This window comes from Ciconia boyciana, chromosome 4, assembly GCF_034638445.1.
Source record: "Ciconia boyciana chromosome 4, ASM3463844v1, whole genome shotgun sequence".
Classification (NCBI taxonomy): domain Eukaryota; kingdom Metazoa; phylum Chordata; class Aves; order Ciconiiformes; family Ciconiidae; genus Ciconia; species Ciconia boyciana.
Genome location: NC_132937.1, coordinates 40530291 through 40555111, shown reverse-complemented (window position 1 = coordinate 40555111; position 24821 = coordinate 40530291). Strand labels below are relative to the sequence as shown.

Sequence of the window (24821 nt, the reverse complement as noted above, 5' to 3'; positions counted from 1 at the left end):
GGATGGATAAAATAACTCCTGAGAAAGAAGCTATAAAAGTATTGTAAGAAAAATGACTCACATTTCCTAGCCATCTAAAGTGATCATTTATCCCAATTAAATGATAATTCTTCCAAGACAAAGTAGGCACACTTCTAAACGTCTGTGAGAGAAGCCCTGCAAACATTTTTATGGCTTTTTGAAATATATTGTGTGCACTAGGCTGGACTAGAAAGAGTAGTTACAAAGAGGGCAAGGGGGATGGATAGAGAAGCAGCATGTTAAATGTCAAATGTTATTTGTACTTTAATTTTTGTTTCTGATTTTTTCTCTTTAATGCTTTTAATTATTAGAGTGCAAAGATGTGAACAAAGTGGCATATTGCCCACTGGTGCTGAAGTTCAAGTTCTGCAGTCGAGCATACTTCAGACAGATGTGCTGCAAGACCTGCCAAGGACACTGACCCACAGAAAGCACAAGAATGTGCCTTGTTATTATCATTGTGGAAGAGTGTCCATCAAAGAGAGCCACACAGCGGAATGAGATTGACGTCCTCGCAAATGCATTACCCTGTGGAAAACGTAACCACTGGTCAGCCCCAGCTGACAGGATTTCAATATTATTTTAACTTCTGTGAAGTGGGATTTATTAATCCAAAGTGCTGGACACGCTATAAGGAGGGCATGCGAAATTGGAAAGATCCACACAACACATATAGCTTACTGTGGAAGATTTGTGTTCTTTTGACTAAATCCAATAGTCTGTTTACCTCCTTGGACCATTAAAATAATTTTTATTATGGACTTAGCAATGACACTGAATCCATTTGTATTTAAAACTGTTTAAAATGTAGCTGTTATGACTTGGTTGACTATGGAAGTAAAGAAGAATCAAAAAAATGTTAAGTCATAGCTTAAAAATGTTAACTATTTTATCTCACACACAGCACCACAATTTAAATTATAAAATGAGCTTGGAAATGTTATTTAAGGAGCAGAAATTTAAAAAAAAAAGTATTTTCCCTTCATTCCACCTAATTCCCTTTGGAGTAATCCATATTTCCTGAACACTGCTGTGAGCCATATATAAAGCTATACTAAATAGAACAACTATGAGGGACTTAGTTTTAAGAGGTGCAACAGTTATTGCAGTGGTGCATGAAATACAAGTGTGCTATGAAACAAAATGAAATCTGTGTTGTAGATTTATAGCCATCTTACCATTGTACAAGTGAAGCTGAGATTTCCACTGAAAGGGAACATATTTCAATATCACGGAGGAGGCAGACTCCAACAGTGGTGAGGATCGTATTGCCAGCTCCTTCACTACTACCGTACAGGTCGCTCAGAACTTACACTTTGACTCCAGCTCAGTTTTGTTTACAACACCAGCCACAAAGAAGAAATAACTTTGTGGGTATCTAGATCTGGTTTCCATGTTACTTTCGATTCTCCAAAACTAAGGAATTCCAGTGCAAAAGATAAGCCTACTGTGTAATAGCAACAATCCTTTGCAAAGCTGAAAGTTAAAATGGATTCCAGATGTTCCCTTCTTTGATACCATAGCAGAAGGGCATTTGTTTATGAGAAGGAATATGTGAATGTGCAGTTCAGGAGACCACATCTGAGTGGGCAAGGATTACAACCAAAGAATAAACAGCTCGTGGAGGTATCTATGTTCTGTTCAAATGAGAAGTCAAAAGTGTGCTTGAGCCAAGAGGCCTGTTGGACTATCAGGAGTAAGGCACACTGGAAAAGGGGTGGCTAGAATGAAGTCTGGCCACCTTCACCTAAATGGCCAGGTACATATTTAAATCTGGACCATATTTAAAGCTAGGGGCAGCTTTCAGCATGAGACTGGAACAAACTCATGCCTCTGGATTAGAAGCTAGATGCCTTAACTATTCTGCTGCCATACTCCACTTATTTCATATTACCATATTTTTAATATTCACCAAATACTTTGCATTTTTAAATGTGAAACCAAACTACTTAGGCAAGTCACATTCGCAAATCTACCATAAAAAAGTTAATTGTCGTGCTCCTCTTACCCTTGACTTTTCAGTAAGAGACTCAACAAGGAGATAAGGAAAGTAGGTACTTGTTTATATTAATATATTGTACTTGAACACTTGCATTTTGCAGCAGGTACTTGATGAATGTGCTTTTGTGTCCACCTATGCCTCCTTTGTTGTAGTGCAATTAAAATTATGTGAACAATAACGTCTTACAAATTCTAACTCAAATAGCACTTTTTAAAAAAAGTACTCTTTTCAGTGAAAATTAATTTCAAAATACCATGAGATTGAAGTGTACCCGTGTATTTTACCAAGAACAAACCGAATGTGTTGCACACTATTTACTAATGTGAATTAACATGGAACAATAGATGTTAACAGGACTCATACTATGAAATCCCCCCAACATATTGACAATCTGTCCGTGGGGTTTTGTGTAGCCCACGTATTAATGACCATCAAACTCCTGTCATCTGCTACCTCTTGCCAGTATTTCCACTTCTGTACACCTGTGACCAGTGGAATTCATTTTCAGTTGGCTTGCATGTATTCACATATGCTTATCTGCTGCTCTCATCACCGTGTAAACAACTCCTGTTAAAACTGACACCAGCAGGTAAAAAAACCCCAATCTTTGGGAGTTGCACATAGGGATTAAGGGCAGTACGTAGTCCTTCTCTGTTAAGTGAATCGACTTTATATATCCTTTTGACAAAACACCTTGGTGCTAGCATGCCCTGGCTAGGTCAAAAATACGATGAAAGGGAAAGGGGTTGCTATGGCATTCCCTAAGCAAGAGGCCTCTTTGTATCAGGGTCCGGTTTTCTCCAGGGTATGATTTTGTTTATCAACTAATGTGTCTTTTCAGCTAACAAGAAAAGGGTTTTCTATGTATTCAAAAGAAACCTTTTTTTTTTTTACCTCACTTAGGACATTAAAATTGTAAGGAGTGTTTCCAAAGACACATTTTGCTCTCTTACTGGTGCTAGAACACTAGGGAGTCCGATGTTTACTCTGCAACATAACAGCACTGAGGTTGGAATTTAAAGAACTCCCTGGAGCAACGTTGAATTGTATTGTTAAAGGGAACAAAACACAGAATGTATGTGGATTTACAAACTAAGCAATGCTTCAGCCTAAGACCGAAAAATGAAACCTAATTCAAAGAAAAATAATTGGTTTCCACAGCACAGTTCATTGCTGCTGCTACACTGTAGCCATCTATATAATCTAAGCTTTCTGGAGAGCAGCTCTGCAGAAAGAGATCTGGGGGTGCTGGTTGACAGCAGGCTCAATACGAGTCAGCAGTGTGCCCTGGCAGCCAAGAGGGCAAACCACATCCTGGGGTGCATCAAGCACAGTATATCCAGCCAGTCAAGAGAGATGATTATCCCCCTGTATTTGGAGTTGGTGCGGCCTCACCTTGAGTACTGTGTGCAGTTCTGGACCCCACAATTTAAGAAGGATGTTCAGGTACTCGAATGCATCCAGAGGAGGGCAACAAAGCTGGTGAAAAGGCTGGAAGGAATGTCCTATGAGGAGCACCTAAGGACTTTGGGCTCATCTAGTTTGGAGAAAAGGAGGCTGAGGGGCAACCTCATTGCTCTTTACAGCTTCCTGAGGAGGGGAAGTGGAGAGGGAGGTGCTGATCTCTTCTCCCCAGTATCCAGTGACAGGACACGTGGGAATGGTTCAAAGCTGTGTCAGGGGAGGTTTAGACTGGACACTAGGAAGCATTTCTTTACCGAGAGGGGGGTCAAACACTGGAACAGGCTTCCTAGAGAGGTGGTCGATGCCCCAAGCCTGTCAGTGTTTAGGAGGCATTTGGACAATGCCCTTAATAACATGCTTTAACTTGTGGTCAGCCCTGAACTGGTCAGGCAGTTGGACTAGATGATCATTGTAGGTCCCTTCCAACTGAAATAGTCTATTCTATTCTAAGCTAAATAGTGTTATATTCCTAAATAGTGACAAAATGACTATTTGTATAGGCTATAAATATGACAGGCCTAGAATCAAATAGTAGAATACAAAATGCAGAAATCAATTTGGTGGCAGTACTTCCACTGAGCAATACTATCAGCTGAAGAAGATCAAAAAAGAAAGAAAAATCTAGAGATTAATCCCTCAAGGTGTATACACCCAAAAATAGTCCATTTCGTTAGGAACTTTGTAATGGAGTGAATGTCACATAGATATCCTTAATAATACAGACTGAAATTACCTTTGTATTATTGTGATTAGTTGCTTATTATTTTATACTCAGTATTAATGTGGTACACTGTTACTTTATTATTATTATTTTTGCTTTTGTAAATTATATTCTAATTTATTGTCATGTTTCTTAACACTTGTTCTACATGCATTCTCCTGCTTGTAATGAAAACAAAAATATTGTAACACTTGATGCAGTGAAATTCCACACCAGGCACAGATTTGTTTTTAACATAGATAATTTAGTAAAATAAAACTGCAGCTTTTAAGAATGATACCCATGGTACAGTTGTCTATTCCCTGACTTACAGTTACTAGAATTCTGTATGCTTAACGTTTGCTTCGTCAGATGCATCAAAATATATATAAGATGTTTTCTTTCAAGTAACATCTATATGTTATGCTAGAATCCTGTCCTTGGTAGCAGTGATATTTGTCATATATAAGCAAAACAGTAAGGAAAAGGAAAAGTCAAGAACGTGATCATGTACATTATTAGATAATATTTTAGCTTAAGCAGTAAATATAGATCAAGAATGAAATTAATGGCAGCAAAATATTCTGTACTTCTTGTGATGATTTCATGATTTCATTAACAGCCAGTCAATAATAACAATAGCAATAAAATGTCCTTCTTGCATTGAGCTTTTAAGATTTGATTGGGCAGGGCCAGCTCAACTGACAGATCCCCTAGTGTTGACTAACCAGGTGGCCTTTGCTAAATGTGTATCCCAGTGTTTAAATGTCCCAGCACCCATTGCTCGCAGTGTAGTCTTTCACAGTCCATTGTATCGTTCTATACAGTGCCAGGTCTCCCCATATTTATATTTCAGCCATTGCCCTCCATACCACAGAGGCTTTAACCACTTGGCTTCTTTAATTGCAGCGCATGTTTCACATTCATGGATAACCTGTGCAATAGTGTCCATGGTCAAGTCCACCCCTCGATCTCAAGCCCATCTATATGTTGCATCTCTTCCTTGATGGCCTGAGGGGTCATGGGCCCACCAAGCTATAGATAATTCACCCTTATGTTGCCAGTCCAGATCCACCTGAGCTGCTTCAATCTTAGCAGCCTGATCCACCTGCTGCTTGTTTTGATGTTCCTCAGTGGCCTGACTCTTGGGTATGTGAGCATCTACATGATGTACTTTTACAACCAGGTTCTCTACCTGGGCAGCAATATCTTGCCACAATGCTGCAGCCCAGATGGGTTTGCCTCTGCGCTGCCAATTGTTCTGCTTCCATTGCTGCAACCACCCCCACAGGGCATTTGCCACCATCCATGAGTCAGTACAGAGATAGAGCACTGGCCACTTTTCTTGTTCAGCAATGTCTAAAGCCAGCTGGATGGCCTTTACTTCTGCAAATTGGCTCGATTCACCATCTCCTTCAGCAGTTTCTACAACTTGTCATATAGGACTCCATACAGCAGCTTTCCATCTCCGATGTTTTCCTACAATACAACAGGACTTACTCCACGTAGCATCAGTTGCATGATGTGTAGAGGGGACCCTCCCTTTGAACATCCAGCCCAGCACCAGCAGCCAGGGTGCCAGGAGGAGCTGTGCTTCAGTACCAACCACTTCCAAAGCAGCTCGAACCCCTTCATATGCTGCCAATATCTCTTTTTTCAGTTGGAGTATAGTGGGCCTCGGATCCTCTGTATCCCCGACTCCAAAACCCTAGGGGTCGACCTCAAGTCTCCCCTGGTGCTTTCTGCCAGAGGCTCCAGGTAGGGCCATTCTCCCCGGCTGCGGTGTAGAGCACATTGTTTACATCTTGCCCTGCCCGGACTGGCCCAAGGGCTACTGCATGATCTATCTCCCGTTTAATTTGTTCAAAGGCTTGTCGTTGCTCAGGGCCCCATTTGAAGTCGTTCTTCTTCCAGGTCACTCGGTAGAGAGGGCTTACGATCAGACTGTAATTTGGAATATGCATTCTCCAAAACCCCACAATGCCTAAGAAAGCTTGTGTTTCCTTTTTGCTACTTGGTGGAGACATGGCTGTTATTTTGTTAATCACATCCATTGGGATCTGACGACATCCATCTTGCCATTTTATTCCTAAAAACTGGATCTCCTGTGCAGGTCCCTTGACCTTACTTTGTTTTATGGCAAAACCGGCTTTCAGGAGGATCTAGACTATTTTCTTCCCTTTCTCAAAAACTTCTTCTGCTGTATTGCCCCACATGATGATGTCATCAATGTATTGCAGATGTTCTGGAGCTTCACCCTGTTCCAGTGCAGTCTGGATCAGTCCATGGCAATTGGTAGGGCTGTGTTTCCACCCCTGGGGCAGTCAATTCCAAGTGTACTGAACACCCCTCCAAGTGAAAGCAAACTGTGGCCTGCACTCTGCTGCCAAAGGGATTGAGAAGAACGCATTAGCGATATCAATTGTAGCATACCATTTGGCTGCTTTTGACTCCAGTTCGTATTGAAGTTCCAGCATCTCCGGCACAGCAGCACTCAGCGGTGGCGTGACTTCATTCAGGCCACGATAGTCTACTGTTAGTCTCCACTCTCCATTAGACTTTTGCACTGCCCATATAGGACTGTTGAAGGGTGAACGAGTCTTACCAATCACTCCTTGGATCTCCAGTTGACAAATCAGCTTATGGATGGGAATCAGGGAGTCTCGGTTGGTGCAATACTGCCTCTGGTGCACCGTTGTGGTAGCAACTGGCACCTGTTTTTCTTCGACCCTCAGCAACCCCACAACAGAAGGGTCCTCTGAGAGACCGGGAAAGGTAGACAGCTGTTTAATTTCCTCCATCTCCAAGGCAGCTATACCAAAATCCCACCGGTACTCTTTTGGGTCCTTGAAATACCCTCTCCTGAGGTAGTCTATGCCAAGGATGCACGGAGCCTCAGGGCCAGTCACAATGGGGTGCTTTTGCCACTCATTCCCAGTTAGGCTCACTTGGGCCTCCAGTACAGTCAGCTGTTGGGATCCCCCTGTCACTCCACAAATACAGATGGGTTCTGCCCCTTTATAGCTTGATGGCATTAGGGTAGACTGTGCACTGGTGTCCACTAGAGCCTTCTACTCCTGTGGGTCTGATGTGCCAGGCCATCGAATCCACACAGTCCAGTAAACCCAGTTGTCCCTTTCCTCCACCTGGCTGGAGGCAGGGCCCCCCTAATCCTGGTCATAGTATTCATTACCCATTTCTTGTATATATGAGTCAGGAGTTCCTTCATGAAAATCAGAAGTAAGATCAGCCCTTCTATGCTGTCTGGGGAACTGCCCACTGGAAACCGGAGCAGCAATTTTCCTGGAAGAACCCCCTTTGGTGATTGTTTTTCCTTGCAACTCACGTACCCGTGCCTCTAGGGTCGAGGTAGGTTTTCCATCTCACTTCCTCATGTCCTCTCCGTGGTCACACAGGTAAAACCATAGGGTGCCCCGTGGTGTGTACCCTCTATATCCTCTCTCTTGAGCAGAGGAATGCTGACTCCAAGCGAACAGCCAAGACAAGGGAGGAAGAGAGACTTTCTTTGTATTCCCGGAGCTGGCTAGCCACTTCATCCACTCTTGGACCATGTCTGTCTCTCCAGGTCAGAATTGCCAATGAGTTGGCATACGACGCTGGTGCGTTCTGTACCAAGTTCTGCCACATGGGTCGTGTGCACTGGACTTCATCTGGATCTTTGGGTGACCGCTCGTTGTCCAGGTCACCATAAACCACCTCCAGCATGGCTAATTCCCTCAGGTACTGGATACCTCTCTCCATGGTGGTCCATTTCCCGGGGTGATATACAACATCTTCCTTGAAGGGATATCTTTCCTTCATAGCTGACAGGAGTCGCCTCCAGAGGCTGAGGGCTGGTGCCCCTTTTCCAATTGCTTTGTCAATGCCCCCTTCCCTAGAAAGGGATCCCAGCTGTTTGGCTTCCTTACCCTCTAATTCCAGGCTACTGGCCCTGTTGTCCCAGCATCGGAGCAGCCAGGTGACAATGTGCTCCCCTGGACGACGGCTGAAATCTTTCTGCGTATCTTGCAGCTCACTCAGGGATAGGGATCAGGTGGTTTCCATCTCATCCACAACTTCTTCCTCTTCCTCTCCTTGTGATGGCCCTGTTCTTTCATCTTCCCTTTCTAAATGAGCTGACTTTCCCTTCCAGGATTTCTTCTTATGTATAGGGGTGACTGATACTGACACGGGTTGGTTTCCTGGTTGAACCGCATTATATGTCGCAGTGGGGCTGGAGTGACCACAGTGCCTGTCGCAGAGGGGCCTGGAATAGCCGCAGTGCCTGTTGCAGGGGGTGCTGGTTTAGCCACGGTGCTTGTCACAGGCGGGGCTGGAGTAGCTGCAGTGCTTGTTGCAGAGGGGGGCCGGAGTAGCCCTGGTGTCTTTCGCTTTGTCACCAGATACTTGAGGGTACTGAATAGTGTTGAATAGGGCCCAGTAGGCATGGGCCAGGCCCCAGCACATTGCAGTGATTTGTGTCTCCCTAGAATTGCCAGGGTGACAACATACCTTTTCCAAATATTCTACTAATTTTTCAGGATTCTGCACTTGTTCAGGGGTGAAGTTCCAAAACACTGGAGGTGCCTACCATCCTAGGCATTTGCCCATGCTATCCCACACACCCTGCCACTCATAACTATCCAGCCTTGGGGCAGATCTCTGGATGATAGTCTTAAATTGCTTACTAACCTTAGACAAATCCGAAACAATATTCCCGAACAATACCAATAGAAGTATCTTAACTTCCCAAGGATGTTCAAGATACTGAAAAGTTATTGTAACGAAGGAGGAAACATTGTAGAAGAAGGTAGCGAAGGTGCCATTTTGTGTTTCCTCCATAAAAAACCTCTCAGAGGAAGAAGTATAATTGCTAATTGTCTCCATGAGGAGGTACCAGACATACAGTAATGGCTTCAGTACGTAACTTAGATACCAAAGTAAACTCAGGGTCACTGTTGTAATAACAAATCTCACAGGCAAAACATCACTAATCACTGCAGAGCACAGCAACCTGCAAAAACCAACACCAATCTTTAACATGGACAGCAAAAAAATGAGCACGGTGCAGATCAGGTAAACCGATATCGAGAACAGATGAATCGATATCGTGGCCTGCAACTATTAACAGATCTAAATTCCTTAATAAGCTCTGGTTAATCTTTTATTATCTCAAGCCCTTCATGCCCCACATTGGGCGCCAAAAAGGACTGTTGTGGTTTAGCCCCAGTCAGCAATTAAGTACCACACAGCCGTTCGCTCACCCTCCCCCCACCCTGGTGGGATGGGGGAGAGAATTGGAAGAGCAAAAGTAAGAAAACTCGTGGGTTGAGATAAGAACCGTTTAATAATTGGAACAAAATAATAATAATAAATTGTAATGAGAAGGAAAACAACAAGAACGCAAGAGAGGAACAAAACCCTGGAAAAAAACAAGTGATAAAACCGCTCACTACCTGCCGACCGATGCCCATCCAGTCCCTGAGCAGCAACCGCTATCCCCCGGCCAACTCCCCCCAGTTTATATACTGAGCATGACATCATATGAGCATGATGAATAGGCCTTTGGCCAGGTTGGATCAACTATCCTGGCTGTGCCCCCTCCCAGCTTCTTGTGCACCTGGCAGAGCATGGGAAGCTGAGAAGTCCTTGACCAATGTAAACACCACTCAGCAACAGCCAAAACATCAGTGTGTTATCAACATTATTCTCATACTAAAATCCAAAACACAGCACTATACCAGCTACTAGGAAGAAAATTAACTCTCTCCCAGCCGAAACCAGGACATATCTGAAGCTATAATGTGATTAAATATAAAATCCTAAGTCATTTCAGAAGACTTGGTGCTTAGGTCACTCTTGCTGAGAGATGCTTCTTTTCTTACCTGATACAGTAAAAATATCCTGTACTGAAACATCTGATCAAGTCCTATGAGATATTTCTTGTTTCTCTAGAATAACAGTTAAAATCTAGTTTAATGAAAATAATCAATCTACCGCTATGAGTAAGATATTAAAGAAAGTATAGAGAACCTTAATTTTTTTGATAAGACATTTAATAATTTTGGTTATTCTTTTTTCTTCTGTTTACTAATGAGGATTCAAAAAACCATAACCTGTTTTAAACGTACTGATATTTCTACCTGTGCTTTATCACAAAGTTTTATTGCCCTACAGATCAGAAGTTAAAGATGGAATAGTCTTAGTAAATTAAACAGTCTATTAACAGTTTTTTCTGTCATTCCAAAACTCTGTTGACTTTCCTCCCATACATTCACACTACAAATTATTACCTGATAGATTTCCCACTATTGTTCAGTTTTGAGTATTATTCTTTCCCCCTGGAGCAACTGTGTTTTGGATTATAACGACAAACTGCGTACAGTGAAACAGATGCTGTTGTGTTTTTCTCGCTTTTCCTAGTCCTGCTACCTTATACCTAGCATCACCCGTGCTGACTGTAGAATTCCTGGCACACAAAACTCCCTTCAGTCTTCTTAAAATGCACTCTTCTTGCACCTGAACTTCCTTCTGGAGCCAACCCTGCTATTATAATTCTCTGTTATACTGTTTCAGTTTATTTCTTGAGGAATTGGACACCATTTTTACCTGAGGTACTGCTTATCCTTTCTCTGATTTCCCTTGCTATACCCCACAATTGTTCCTTCATCAGTAAAATCCCTGTTCTCTCTGAAGCTATCCGATCTACAAGAAGGACTTTCAAGCATCCTCTGTAGAATGCTGAACAGGCCTTGGTTATTTTGCTGAATTTTTTATTATTATTATTTTTATTACTAGGAACTAAGATCCAGGACTCTTCTGTGGATGTTTATGGCAATAGACTTTGGATGAGTCCAGTGAGCCTCATCTGGAGTCAGTGAGTCATCAATCTAAGCGTCTTAAGAAAAGGCCATTACTAAGCTGAGGCTGTCATTCTGTGAGAAGTGATGCCCTGTCTGGCCGTCTTCCCTTCACCACAAACAACAATTAGGTGGAAGGAATGGATTATTGCTTCTGTGTGGTCCCTCCAATCTTTGTCCTAGACAGAATGGTGTAAGAGTATTTGCATGCAGTAATCAGGATGGAATCCGAAACAGATTTATAAGGACTCAGTCAGCCACATAACAAGGTTCACTACAGCACTAGCAATTTGGTAGCTTCCCAAGTATATTTGTCCCAGCTAAAGGGGGAGTTCATGACCAGTTTAGGAAACTGAGTGGCTCAGAATGCAGTACAGTGTGCATTTAAGGATACTGTGTCCCTTAAAATGGCGCATCACCTAAGCACCACACGTCATTTATTTTCTTCTATTTTGCACAGGACTGACATTTTCATTGAGCTGCACAGGTTATGGGACACATAGTTTATGCTCATCAGAAGTCATATAGCTGCCAGTCAGAAAATTACTGAACTCTGACTTGGAAAGGATAAGTATGTATTTCTACATTAAGAGTGGGAAGATGCCATTTCTATAAGTTGGAAGACCTGTTCAGAGAAGACCTAGCAAGATCACTAGATGAATAATCTCACTTCTTTAGTAATCCTGTTTGGAATGAATTCATCGGATCACAGCTTGAGATAGAAAAGGAAGTGTTTTGGAAGCTAGAAGTGAAAGCACAGCCAGAGACAGCTCCAGGCTTTGGTTGCTATGACCACCCAGAGGGATCAGATTTGGCCTTGCTGGTAAGGGATAAGCCATAGCTTTTGGAAACTCGATTTCTTCAATGCTAAGCACATCAAAATCAGTGTATTTGTTTACTCTCCCCCCCGCCTCCCTTGACCTCAAAGTCTTTATAACTGTACACACTCTTGCAATGTTTATAACATAACAAAACTATCGTTCATATGATTTGAAAACTCATCTCGCAATATGATTTATCTTTTGTAATGAAGATCAGTCTTCTGTGTTGGATTCAAGATCTCCCTCCCCTTGGAAATAGATTGGTACTGAGTAACACATTGTGTGCAAGTAAGTTGAGGTAACAGTTCTGCACATGTGGGAATGTCTTCCGGTTATATCTCTGGAAAGACATGGACTGGAATTTCAGGAGACAAACTTAAGTTGAGAGTGCATTTTAAGTTCTTATTGCCACATTTGTTCAGAGGTCAGCTATGCTTTATAAAGACCCCCTCAAGATTCTGTTTCCTATTATGAAAAACACTGAGTTGTTAGGAACAAATATAAACAGAGGAAACTGAGCCTCTCTTTTGGTCTCAGATTCTCTTTCACATTTAGCCTTTGCTATTGACATGCACTATCAAAACAAGACCTTCTGCAGCAAAAAAAGAATCTCAAACATCTCATTTGCCCTTTCTGGCTTAAAGTTTCCTTAGAAGTTTATTTACCTAATATAAGGTTACATTGTTGAAACCATCCTGTCAATTAGCAGATGATAACATTTGACTTCAGATATATTATTCTTCAGAAGCATTTTGTTAAGGATACAGCTGGTAACTGAGTTTCTAGGGAGGAGGGAAGGTATGACACATATCAATTAACTATAGCTTGCTCAGAGTTGTGAAATAGAATGCAAAGCAGCCTATTTAAATAAAAGGAAAAAAAGAATTTTTGCATTTTGCACCAGATGCAAAGGGAAAATACAATGAAAGAACAATATTCTATCTTGGGATTTTCAGTGAGGTTTAAGAAGTTGTCTCAGCTTTGGTTACTCACTGCAATCCTTGGTAAAATGTTTGTAATGCTGAAGGAGCATGGCCTGAATTCTATTAACATGGATTATTTTTTTTTTAACTTTCTTATCCTAATCAGCCTAAGAAAGATCTCAAGCGTTGACAAACATCTTTCTATAAAGTATCCCTCCCCAGATTTGTGAAGCTGCTATACTTTTTTTGCCACTTCTTGCAGATGCGATGATCACTAATTTTAATGAAAGAAAAACTACGGAGAACTACAGGTTTGGGGCCTCGGTTTCATGGCTCTGGATGCCTCCCCCCTCTCCCTTTCTCCTTTAGATGGAAAACTCTGCCATGTGCCCCCCCCAGTATGAGCAAAACACATTTCTGGCACCACAGACTCGCTGGCTGCTCCTCAGAACTTCCAGGCTGTGGGCAGACACTCAGTAAAATGGGTGGATGTGGCTTCAGACATTGCAGTTGCCTCTGCCTGTGGCACCTGGAACAGCACTGCATCAAATCGGTTTCTGTGGGACGTGGCCTTCCCATCACCTGGCAGACACGGCAGGGGCGGGCTGCACTCAAGAAACACACTGTTTCCAGGGCATCTTTCAAATTCAGCCAGCAGCCCCCTCTCAGCCTCCCTGCCCACGGCACCAGGTGTCCCTTGGTCCTTTTTGGCAGCCCAGCTGTGGCCCATGGCAGCTTGGAGCTGCAGCCAGGCTGGGTGCTGGTGTGCATGTGCCTGTCATGGGACGTGGCCAGGGCTGGGGGTTGCCCTGGTCTCTCTTGTGTGGTGTGGAGAGCTGCTGAGCTCCCTGCTGTGACCAGTCTCCTCTGTTGGCAGCCAGCACCTGAGGGGAGGCTGAGAGCTGGACATGTGTCAGCTTTACACTGGGAAGCCCCAGGTCTGGTGAGTGCTCTGGGTAAGGAGCACCCATGGCCCTCACCAGCTGCCTGGGCTGGGCTGAGCAGCAATTGCTGCCCAGCCTCTGGCTCATGGGGGCTGCCCCCTCGCCTGGAGAAGTGAAGGGGGATGCTGTGGTGAGCAGCCACGCAGCTCTGAGGGAGAAGTCCCTCCATGTGAGCAGGAGGGCTCAAGCTGAGGTGGAAGGCAGGTGGCGGGGCTGGGGGAGCCACGGTGGGGCCACAGCTCTGAGGTGTGCTCATTGGAAGGGCTGCTCCATGAGGGAGGGATGCTGCCAGGCTGGGAGAGCTGCAGACATGGCCCCCGGGGCCAGAGGGTGGGGAGGGAGAGTGGGTCCATGAGCTGGAGTAGGGGAGCTGGGAGGGAGTGAGGGGGCTGAGGAAATCCCAGGTAGCGAGGGAATCCTGGGGCAGGGATTGGATGAATTGGTGGAGACCTCAGGCCCCATCCCGAGGTGCCCCTACAGTGGAGAGGAGATGGCTCCTGTGTGCAAGCCCTGTGGAAAAGCCTCGTGCTCGGAGAGGCCAAGGGGACCCCCCTTGCAGAAGTTCAGTCCTCAGGATGGAGAGTGGAGAGCCTAGGGGAAAAACTATGGAGAGCCCATGCAGGGACCACAGAGACCCTTGGACAGTTTAAACCCTTCAGTGAACTCCTGAAATAGTATATATATGCTATTAAAAGAAAGAAGCCATGACTCTCTATTACTCGTAGCAGTGTGCTGAACTCTATACCTTGTTGGATAGCCTGTTTTAATTGGCTATGCTGTATTTAGCAGATGAGTGAACTGCAAATGATCACAAAGAGTAGCAGTTGCAAAACTGATGTCCATAAATCTGCCTGCCACAAAGACAGCAGTATTCTCTAATGCCAGATGCTCACTGAGTCCTGTGTAATTCTGCTGAGCAGATGAACAAATGCTTACAGTGTGTGTTGACTCTCAGCTGGTCATCAGGATAGCGAAGAGCTGTTGCTTGTTAACAATGTGAGATCTAAAGCCTTCAAAACAATAAACCTTAAATATCCTTTAAAAAAAAAGGGTAAGAGAGTGGTAACATGTTTTGGTAAACTTTGGACTGAAATTTTGATGATTCCTCTGTGGTTAGAGCAACTTCATTGCAAAAGCAGTCACCTTGCATAGGGTGTCCAGAGTTTTGCACTAGAGTGCTATGGTTAAGTGTAAAATATCAGCTTGGTTTTGCTTGTGTTTTCCTTATTATACCTTGTGTTTCATTCAACAGTATATGTTTATCTTTATTTTGATCAAATTCAGACTATTCTTGGAGGTTGCTTTTAAAGGCCCGTACTTACCTGGACTTAGTCTATGGAAGTTCAGAAAAAGATGCACAGATGAATAGTCAGCCCTACTGCTCAAAAATCTTGAGCCAGGATTGAAAAAAATCATGAAACAGTCTTTGGGGAAAAAAACCCCCACCAAACCAAAACCAAACCTCTGAGTTATTATTCTCTTATTAGCCTTTTTTTAAGCCTTATGGTTTACTTGTATCACACTTTTCCCCCCTCTGTGTACTGAGGAAAGCTAGAAAATTACTTTTTTAAGGGTGAGAGGAAAGGTAGGAAACTCAACAGCTGGATTAATGTCATTGCAGAAGTCTTTCAGTAGAAAACACAAATATTCTCAGATGTTATAAAATTACGACTGGCAGGATAAATATCCCATTATGATTGAGAATGGAATGTTCACCACACTTCTTAAGAAGTGTCAATTATACTTATTTTTCTCAGTGAAGGCAACTGTTTTATAAAAATTATAAGCTTTGCTCCCCATTTTATAAAAATAATGACCTGACAGTGAAATGCTACTTCCTTCTGGGTCGTTTCAAGGGATTGCCTTCAAGCTGGAAACTGCCAAAGCCCAGAGGTGTTCTGCTCACACTCTCCTTGTCTCTAACATTCGTGATCTACTAGGAAAGAGAAGGATGCAATGCCAGCTCTATACTAATTAGTAAACCCTCAACAACAATTTAGCGGCATCCTGTCTTACTTATATTACTTCTTTCATGAAGGTGCCCAGCGAACCTGAACTTGTGGTCTGCTGAAGGACTCCTTTGAGAGTATGAAGGTAATGTTGTCTTCATCCTACAGCAGTCTTCCTCTGCCAGAAAGGCTGTAAGTCTGGCACAAAGTCAGAAACCTGATAATTCATAACTAGCTTTGAGTGCACATACATAACACCAGTGCCTTTGGCTTCCTGATGTTGCCTCTATTGATCCTAACCAAAGCTGCTTGAACAGTCAATTGTATGAATTCCTATTTGGGCTGCCTTTTCTTCTTGTCCAGATACTTTCTGAAATGAAGGATGCAAAAGGTGGCCTTCTTTATCTTGGTACCATGGTGTATCAGAATATAGTATGTCAAAATATAATAATCCTCCTCACAAACAGACTCATTCTTAGTCAAGGGCTCAGTTAAATACATTGTAGACATTTGCCCAGTTGAGACTGTAGATACATCTGCTATAAATACTTGCAGAGCAGCATGAAGCTGACATAGCATTGTTCCCAATCAATTTTTAATCTGAAAAATGTACTTTTTTTTAAAAGATTGAGAAACAGTAAATTCTTGGACATCATTAAATGTAATGAGTAAAGTATGTATAACTAATCATAGTAGAGTATTTATTACAATGCAACTGCAAAAAATATTGAGAAACTAAAAAAAAAATTCACAAAGACACAATTTAAAATCATTTCTAGTAAATAAGCATGGAAAAAGCCCCTCAAACTAAAACATCTTTTGCTGTTTAGGGGCAGATAATCCATTCTTAGTCCAGTGCACAAATTTGATTTACAGTGCATTTCAAAATATTTATCTTTTTTTTAGGGTTTCCATCACTGCCTAAGCCAATAATCTGCTGTGTTTGAAAATGTCTGGGTAGTAATTGTCATTGTTTGCAAAGCTATTTTAGAAAATAGTGACCTTCATGGCATTTTGTAGAGTTAAGGAATGCAATTGTCAACACTGTATACATAAGTGACCTTCTGCTTCAGAAGATCAAAACCACAGAAAACAGTTTAACAACAGCAAAATGTTTAATTTTTCTTCCGTAGTTGGTCAGGCATTGGTGGATTATGTTATAGCCAATTTGGCAAAAATATGATTAGTTTAACAATTCTATATAAGTACATAACAATGTTGAAGTAAACACACAAGGAAGAGTATGATTTCTTTGGGTGAATAGTCTGACCCATTTTCATACGTAAGTATTTGATGAAGGAATATGCTGATATGTTGGTAGCTGAGTGCTCCTGTGATTCATCCAAAATGATTAACAAATAGTTGGAAAGCTTAATTACTTTTATAGTTTTCTGAAAACTTAACAAAAAGGAATATATTGAACTCTTTATCCTATTTGTGCATGTGTTAGATAAATGTGCTGGTTTTGGCTGGGGGTGCACAAGGAGGTGGGAGGGGACACAGCCAGGATAGTTGACCCCAACTGACCAAAGGGATATTCCACACCATATGACATCATGCTCAGCATATAAAGCTGGGGGAAGAAGAAGGAAGGAGGGATGTTTGGAGTTACAGTGTTTTGTCTTCCCAAATAACCGTTACGCATGAGGGAGCCCTGCTTTCCTGGAGATGGCTGAACGCATGCCTGCCCATGGGAAGTAGCGAATGAATTCCTTGCTTTGCTTTGCTTGTGTGCGTGGCTTTTGCTTTACTTATTAAATTGTTTTTATCTCAACCCATGAGTTTTCTCACTTTTACTCTTCTGATTTTCTCCCCCTTCCCACCAGGGGGAAGTGAGTGAGCGGCTGTGTGGTGCTTATTTGCTGGCTGGGGTTAAACCACGACAGTCCTTTTCAGCACCCAACATGGGGCACGAAGGGTTCGAGATAATGACAGGTTTGATTGGAATGTGCTAGATAGAATTTATAGCTGTTATTGCTGTTTAGCTATTAATCAGCAGGCTCCTGTGCTTACCATGGGGCTTGCTTGCCTTACTGTGTATTAGAGTCTAGGGCTCGTTAGCGGCTGCTTTTTGCTTTTGCTGCTTGTTGTACTGCTTATGATCTTACTCTGCTGTGCCTGGGAACATTTTGATAACAGCAATGGCGATGCGCCTGGGCTGGCAGATGGAGCACAAAGGAGCTGAGAGCGACAATGGCAGGAGAGGCAGCCCAAATAATATCCTGACGGGCCCATCACAGGAGCCAGCAGCTCACTAAAGGCCCATCTGCACAAGCCCAGAGGAGCTCAGGGATGCACCATGTCAGGAGGGAACCCAAATCAAGGACTCCTGAGGAATGACCACTTTGTCTGTTCTGCTCACCAAAAACTGAAAAAATGAAGTGACAGGGGAGGACCAGAACTACGTAAGGAGTAGTCACACAGCATGGTTTGGCTTGATAGAACTTTCCATGTTCAGACATGGCAGACAGAAAGACAGGACTTTTCTGGATTATTCCTGATGAAGATAATTTGTTGGAAATCTGCACTCTTAATAAGCTTCTGCTAAACTGAAATTCTGTTATATTAGTTTAAACTGGAGGGGGAGTTTTTGATTTGAGAGCTGTGAAAATTAGACAAAGGTATGTTTTCAGCAGCTGTCATATAAAAAGGTGGCTCCCTTGCAAGATGAGATCTGTTTGAATATGATTCTTGGGCCCGTATTCATCTGACCTCTGCCTAAATGCCTATCTAGCGTTCTACCTAAGTGTTCCACCTAGATGCCTGCACCTGGTGCTTGTACAGCCTTTGATAAACTGGCTGTGGCCTTGGTAATTACCTAGCCAGTAATAAATATGTCACAAGAATGTAGGTGGGATTTAACCTCTGTAAATCTGGGTCTATCATTGTCTCTTGATCTTTGGCTTCTAGTTTAGGGAGAAATAAGGTGTGCAGATATGCCCAGGATAAGGACAATTAAGTATTCATTTGTAAATGGGATACCAAAACTTGGTCAAAATAATTTTGATTTTATTTCTCTTTACCTTGTAATTCATATATGTGGATACTCTTACTTGGTGACAAATATTGTACCTATTTTGTACTTGTTGTTTACCTTGGACCAAGATAATACTTCTATAACATACTACACTGTGTTTTATAAATCAAGACATATTTTGGGATTGAGCATCTGTAAATGATCTGTCTACCAAATATTTTAGAAATGTTCTCCATAAGGTAAACCAGTAGCATTGCTGATGTTGCCAACACAGGGAAAACTTCCATTTAAGGAGCATTTATTGAAATACAGCTTTCTACATTCAGAACTAGCCACTTGGATTTTTACATATTTGTTTACTATATTTCCTTCCTATGCCTTGAGGAAGGGAGGCAGCCCACTGTCAAACATAGATACACAGGTTTTGAGGAATGGGAGGGAACAAAAAAGGAGTCCAGTACAACCCTATTAGCCAGATGTTTACCTCCATGCTATGAAGTGACATCTGCAGATAAAACACAGTCCTGTGATTAAAATCAATTACCAAAGCATGTAAAATTGAGAGATGAAGAGCCATGTTTTAGTCAGGGATACTTTGTACAAGTTTCTTATACCACCAAAACTGAAGAACTAACCTGTACTTTAACCCCAGAGGCTTAAGGCATCCAAGTAAAACATCTCAGTTTTTATATCTGTCTTTTGATGTAAAGGTGAAGTTTAAAATATACCAATACCGAATGACTTTTAAGCTCTGTACAGATTAGAAAGCAATCTGATGGCTCTTAGCTTTTGAGGTGTAATCAATGCGCATTACATTTATTTAGCTCATTACTGAAACTATTCAGTATGCCAGCTAGCCAACTTCAATCAGCTTGTTAGTGGAAAAAGCACCTAAGATGGCCAAGAACACTCCTTCCCCAAATGACCTTAAAGGTAGAGATTTCTCTGTTCCTCTTTAAACAGTTTTGACCCATCTCTTATCTTTGTTCTGGCTGCAGTATCCCAAAGTAAGCTAATGGATAGAAGACTAGTACAATTAAGCTCTACTGTTATTCAAAATAAAGGCTTTATAACAGAGTCCTTTTTTTAGTATCTAGACTGCAAGGTGTGCTTCATCCTCCATCCTAGCTTGGCACAAGTGAAATGCGTTCTTTGACTATACTGATATATTTTTGATTGTATATACACATTCTAGCAATTTGAGGCTTTCACTAATAGAGAAAATAATACTCTGTAACTGTCAATGAGATTATAATATCAGGATCTTTGTAACTAAACAGCTTTTGAAGTTCTGTAAAGTGCAGTAATATGAAAATACTATTTTTGGAAGTACCTGCATTAAGCATGCATCAGGTTGCACAAGCTCTTTCAATGGTTATAAGAAATTTGAACTGTAAAGAGACTAAGGAAGAAAGAACTTATCACTTGATTTAATATTTTTGCTCAAAGTCCAGATCCAGACTGTGTTCCATGTTTTGAGACTTGGCAATCTTCACTTTTTGAATAGGTCTACCCTCCTGTTCTTATATTAGCATAGGATGTTGTAGTTGTGTGGCCAAACTTTCACATTTTAAAGAAATTATTTAATTTACTGTACCTTTTGTTTAAATAAAACCTGAATTTCAGGTCTGCTGTTTTTAAACAGGAGGTCTGCTGTTCTTTGCACAAAGTGCTGTTCAGGTCTGCTGTTCATGACTGCTGTTTTTAAAAAGGAGAAAAAAAATCCTGGATCCAGATTTGTTTATTGATATATCAGCTTGACTCTTACTGTCATTGCTGACATGATTAGTCATGTCTCTTTAGTAAGAGGATTTAGGTAATACTTAAGCTAAAACTGAAGAAAAAAAAATTAAGAACAAGCTTTTTTATTATTACCTTCAGAGAGCTTGAGGGTAGGGACAAAAATGTTTAATTGTTCATTTGCTAGATGCTGTCCTGTGTAAGCCACTGGAGATAACTGAATGTATGACAAACTTTTCCTATTCTAATTCTTTTACAAATTGAGAAAGTAAAGTAGGAAGGGAAGGAGGAGTGGGAGTGGAAATAGTTGTACAACAGTAACAGATTGCCTACACTTCCTCCTTCCTTTTGGTGGGCCTGTCCCCCTTAATTTCATCTTGTGGTCTGTGGTCTTACCATCTAATCTTTGGTAAGCAGAGTCTTGGGGGCAGAAAGTTAGAAAAACATTCACTCTTGTTGTGTGATGTTTAGAAATCTCATTGTGTTCCATCATGTGGAAAAAGCCTCCTAAGATCCCTTGAAGTCCTGGAAGCCCTTGGTTACAACTGATCCTTAATTAAAGTCTCCCTTCTTTTGGCTGGAGAGACCCAACATCTCTAAGATTGTGAACAAACACCTGTAAGAAGGACCTTCCAGCTCCTCAAGCAACATGACCAGCCTTTATGTTTTGTTACTCCTATAATTCTGGGATTTTCTTAGGACAAAAGCTATTTACATTATCCAAGCTGTGGGGATAGACCAATATGGATGCTTAACAAATGGCTAGGACCCACATTTTATGCTTGTTGCCATGGATAAATGGCCACATGTGGACTTCTGAAGAAAAGGATATGAAAGAAGGAAAAAGCAAGAATATGAATGCTCATGGTCTAGCTTCAGTGAATGAATATAATTTTGTATTACAAATTATTACAAAGTATTTACAGACTTTCTTTCCATAGTGAGGATTTGGCTTTGCTACTTGAGACATCTATAGTTCTTCTAATCTTCCCTCACAAAGTGACCTCCTTTCAGGTTGTTTTTCTTTTGATGGTTAATTTGATTTGCCAGGGTTTTTTTTTAAGGGATCAGTGACAATAATCAGGACAATATTCTGATGAAGGCATTAAAAATTGTATTTCCTTTCCATTTTCAACAGTCACAAAAGAACATGTGTGTGATCACCTGCTAGTTAATGATAGACTCCTCTCAACAGTTTTCTTTACTTTAGCAAAAAATAAGGGATTAAATAATACTTTATGGAAATTGTTAATATTCTTCTAGTGCGCAAGGTTATTCTATATGGTCAGTCATGCTGTGAAGAATTATCTGAATTTGAAAAACCCTCTATATTGCAGTGAAATAGCTTAGTGCTGTAAACTTGATGCCCAGAGGGATGCTCATTTCTTCTTCCTTTCAGTAACTTCTGCTGCTTTCTTTGACAACCATGACGGCGATTTCTTCAGCCAACAGATGACAAGGAGGCATTTGTTACCTCTGCATTAATCACTTATGGAATTGCAGTCTCAGGGTATGTCCATCAAAATAGGCCACACAGGTTACATTCTTGAATTCCTGACTTTACTCACCACACAGTAAATGGAAAGAGGTTTGAAAAAGCTGAGAATATCATTTTGTGTAATGGTAAGAATCCTCTCCTGACAACACATTTGAACAAAGACTAAAAAGATTATAGAAAGATCTTACATGTAACAGAATGCTATTTTTCTTAATATTGATTTGCTTGAATTTTTAATGGGATCTTTCATATTCCAGCAGTTAAACTATTCCATTGTACTTTGTTTTCAGCACCTGCAAAATATTTCCATGCAATGGTGTCGTGGTTTAGCCCCAGCTGGGAACTAAGCACCATGCAGCCACTTGCTCACTCCCTCCCGGTGGGATGGGGGAGAGAATTGGAAGAGCAAAAGTAAGAAAACTCAATGGTTGAGATAAAGACAGTTTAATAGGTAAAGCAAAAGCTGTGCACGCAAGCAAAGCAAAGCAAGGAATTCATTCACCACTTCCCATGGGCAGGCAGGTATTCAGCCATCTCCAGGAAAGCAGGGGTCCATCACGCGTAACGGTTACTTGGGAAGACAAAACGCCATCACTCCAAATGTCCCCCCTTCCTTCTGCTTCCCCAGCTTTATATACTGGGCATGACATCATATGGTATGGAATAGCCCTTTGGTCAGTTTGGATCAACTATCCTGGCTGTGCTCCCTCCCAGTTTCTTGTGCACCTGGCAGAGCATGGGAAGCTGAAAAGTCCTTGACTAGTGCAGCAACAACTCAACCATCTCTGTATTATATCAACACTGTTTTCAGCACAAATCCAAAACATAGCCCCATACCAGCCACTATAAAGAAAATTAACTCTATCTCAGCTGAAACCAGGACAAATGGTTAAAATGTTTCCTTTTGCTGGCATGAATCAGGAATAAAGATTTGTGCATAGCTTATCTGTACAAACACAATAGGTTTGCTTTTTCAAAGCAAATTTATAAGTAATATGGAATTTGTAATGGTTTTTCTGCAAATAAAAAAAAAAATTGGTGTGCACTGTCATTTGCCTAGAAAGTCAAATCTAACTTCAGATCTTCAAAAGAAGATGACAAATAAGATACTTTCAAATATGAAATATGGATATATGGCAGTTAAATACTATCATGCTAAGTGCCATATTCCAGAATATGCTCAAAGACTTCTGAGTATATAATAATAACTTCTGAGCAATGAGGAATCATCCTAAATAGTAAATAATCTCATAAACCTTGGAACAAGTTTGACATTACGTGCGGTCTAAAAGAACTTTTTTCTCTTAATCTAAGCCATAACAATGATATTCACCCAGAAAAAGTAATTTATGTACCTTATATGTATCAAATTGTCCCTCTTGAACATGGCATGGGAGGTATGTGGGCTTGATATTTTTTATTTTTTATTGCCTGGTAGGATTATGGTAATTAGGATGTACTTCAGTCTAGACTCAGCAAGAAGATTCTCAGAATCTTAAGCGTTACCACTAGCAAGCATAGTAACAAAACCAAAACAAGACACACTTCTCTCTCTCAATTTTTAGGGAGAGTTTTCTGAATTATGGGCAGCCTTGAGTTCACTGTTAGAGGAAATTTTCTTTCTCCCAGATGTAGTCCAAAAAACAATGCAAGGAAGGTATGAAGTGTCAAGTAAGCCAAACATTGCAGGAGAAGAAACCAATTCATTTTAAGATTAATCCATGTAGGAAACCCACAATTTATCTGTGAAGAGGAGAAAAAACACAAGTTAATTGTTTAGTATTTTGCAATTATTTTGGAATATATGTAGCCTGAAGTCCTGTGGTCAAACCAGTATCAGCTGAAGGCTGTTTATAACAAAGAAAAAGGAAAAAAAATAATCTTTTTTTTTTTACCTTGTAATTATTTGTCAATTTTTGTAATACAGTTATCTGTATTTTACAGGCCACAAAGAAGGAATGTACTTTCTGTCCTGAGGAATAAGCTTTACTGTACACTGCTGAGTTCCTTGTATTTAACATTACTTTTCCAAAAGGTTTTAAATTTTAGAAAGATTTAAAGACTTTTTCTGTGAATCCTTGGAAAGGAAACAGGCCTCTAAGTAATATTTCCTTAGTATGAGTTTTCCATTAATGAAGTTCTAGAACAAGGTGTCAAAATGTAAATGTAGTTTTCTGTGTTTAAGATAAAGAAGATCATCTTAGATGCTTTAGAGTTTCATAAGTTTTGCACAGAATAAGAGAAACTGGGCTCTTTCTCATCTTCCTCTAACACATTCTTTGTTAATGATGGTATAAAAAATAAGACCTCCCTCCCCAAATCTGCTGTTGCTTCTCTATTTTAGAAATTTAATCATGCCTAACCATAGTGACTGTAGCAACAGCAAAACTGTTGAGAATTATGGATTGTTAACAAAATTCAACATTTTAAAACAGGTTCTTAAGGCAATGTGTAGTAGTTTTGCATATAGAATCATAGAATTGTTTAGGTTGGAAAAGACCTTTAAGATGATCAAGTCCAACCATCAAGTCCAACCTAGAACTGCCAAGTCCACCACTAAACCATATCCCTAAGCACCACATCTACACGTCTTTTAAATACCTCCAGGGATGGTGACGCAACCACTTCCCTGGGCAGCCTGTTCCAATGCTTGACCACCCTTTCAGTAAAGAAATTTTTCCTAATATCCAATCTAAACCTCCCCTGGCACAACTTGAGGCCATTTCCTCTCGTCCTATCACTTGGTACTTGGGAAAAGAGACCAACACCCACCTCGCTACAACCTCCTTTCAGGTAGTTGTAGAGGGCGATAAGGTCTCCCCTCAGCCTCTGCTTCTCCAGACTAAACAACCCCAGTTCCCTCAGCCACTCCTCATAAGACTTGTTCTCTAGGCCCTTCACCAGCTTTGTTGCCCTTCTTTG

At 41.3% G+C, this 24821-nt stretch overlaps 1 protein-coding gene across 10 annotated transcripts in view; it reads left to right on the top strand.

The window, feature by feature from the left end:
• The window catches only part of ADAMTS6 (ADAM metallopeptidase with thrombospondin type 1 motif 6), a 221457-nt gene that overhangs the window by 152076 nt on the left and 44560 nt on the right, over positions 1-24821 (top strand). For 9 of the 10 annotated variants that reach the window (XM_072859484.1, XM_072859487.1, XM_072859483.1 and 6 more), the window contains one exon: positions 333-4674. The exons of the other annotated variant lie outside the window; for it this stretch is intronic. In XM_072859484.1, the coding sequence (XP_072715585.1) occupies positions 333-442 (110 nt within the window). In that variant the 3' untranslated portion in view covers positions 443-4674. Of the gene's footprint in view, positions 1-332; positions 4675-24821 lie in introns of those variants that run through there. 10 annotated transcript variants of the gene reach the window in all.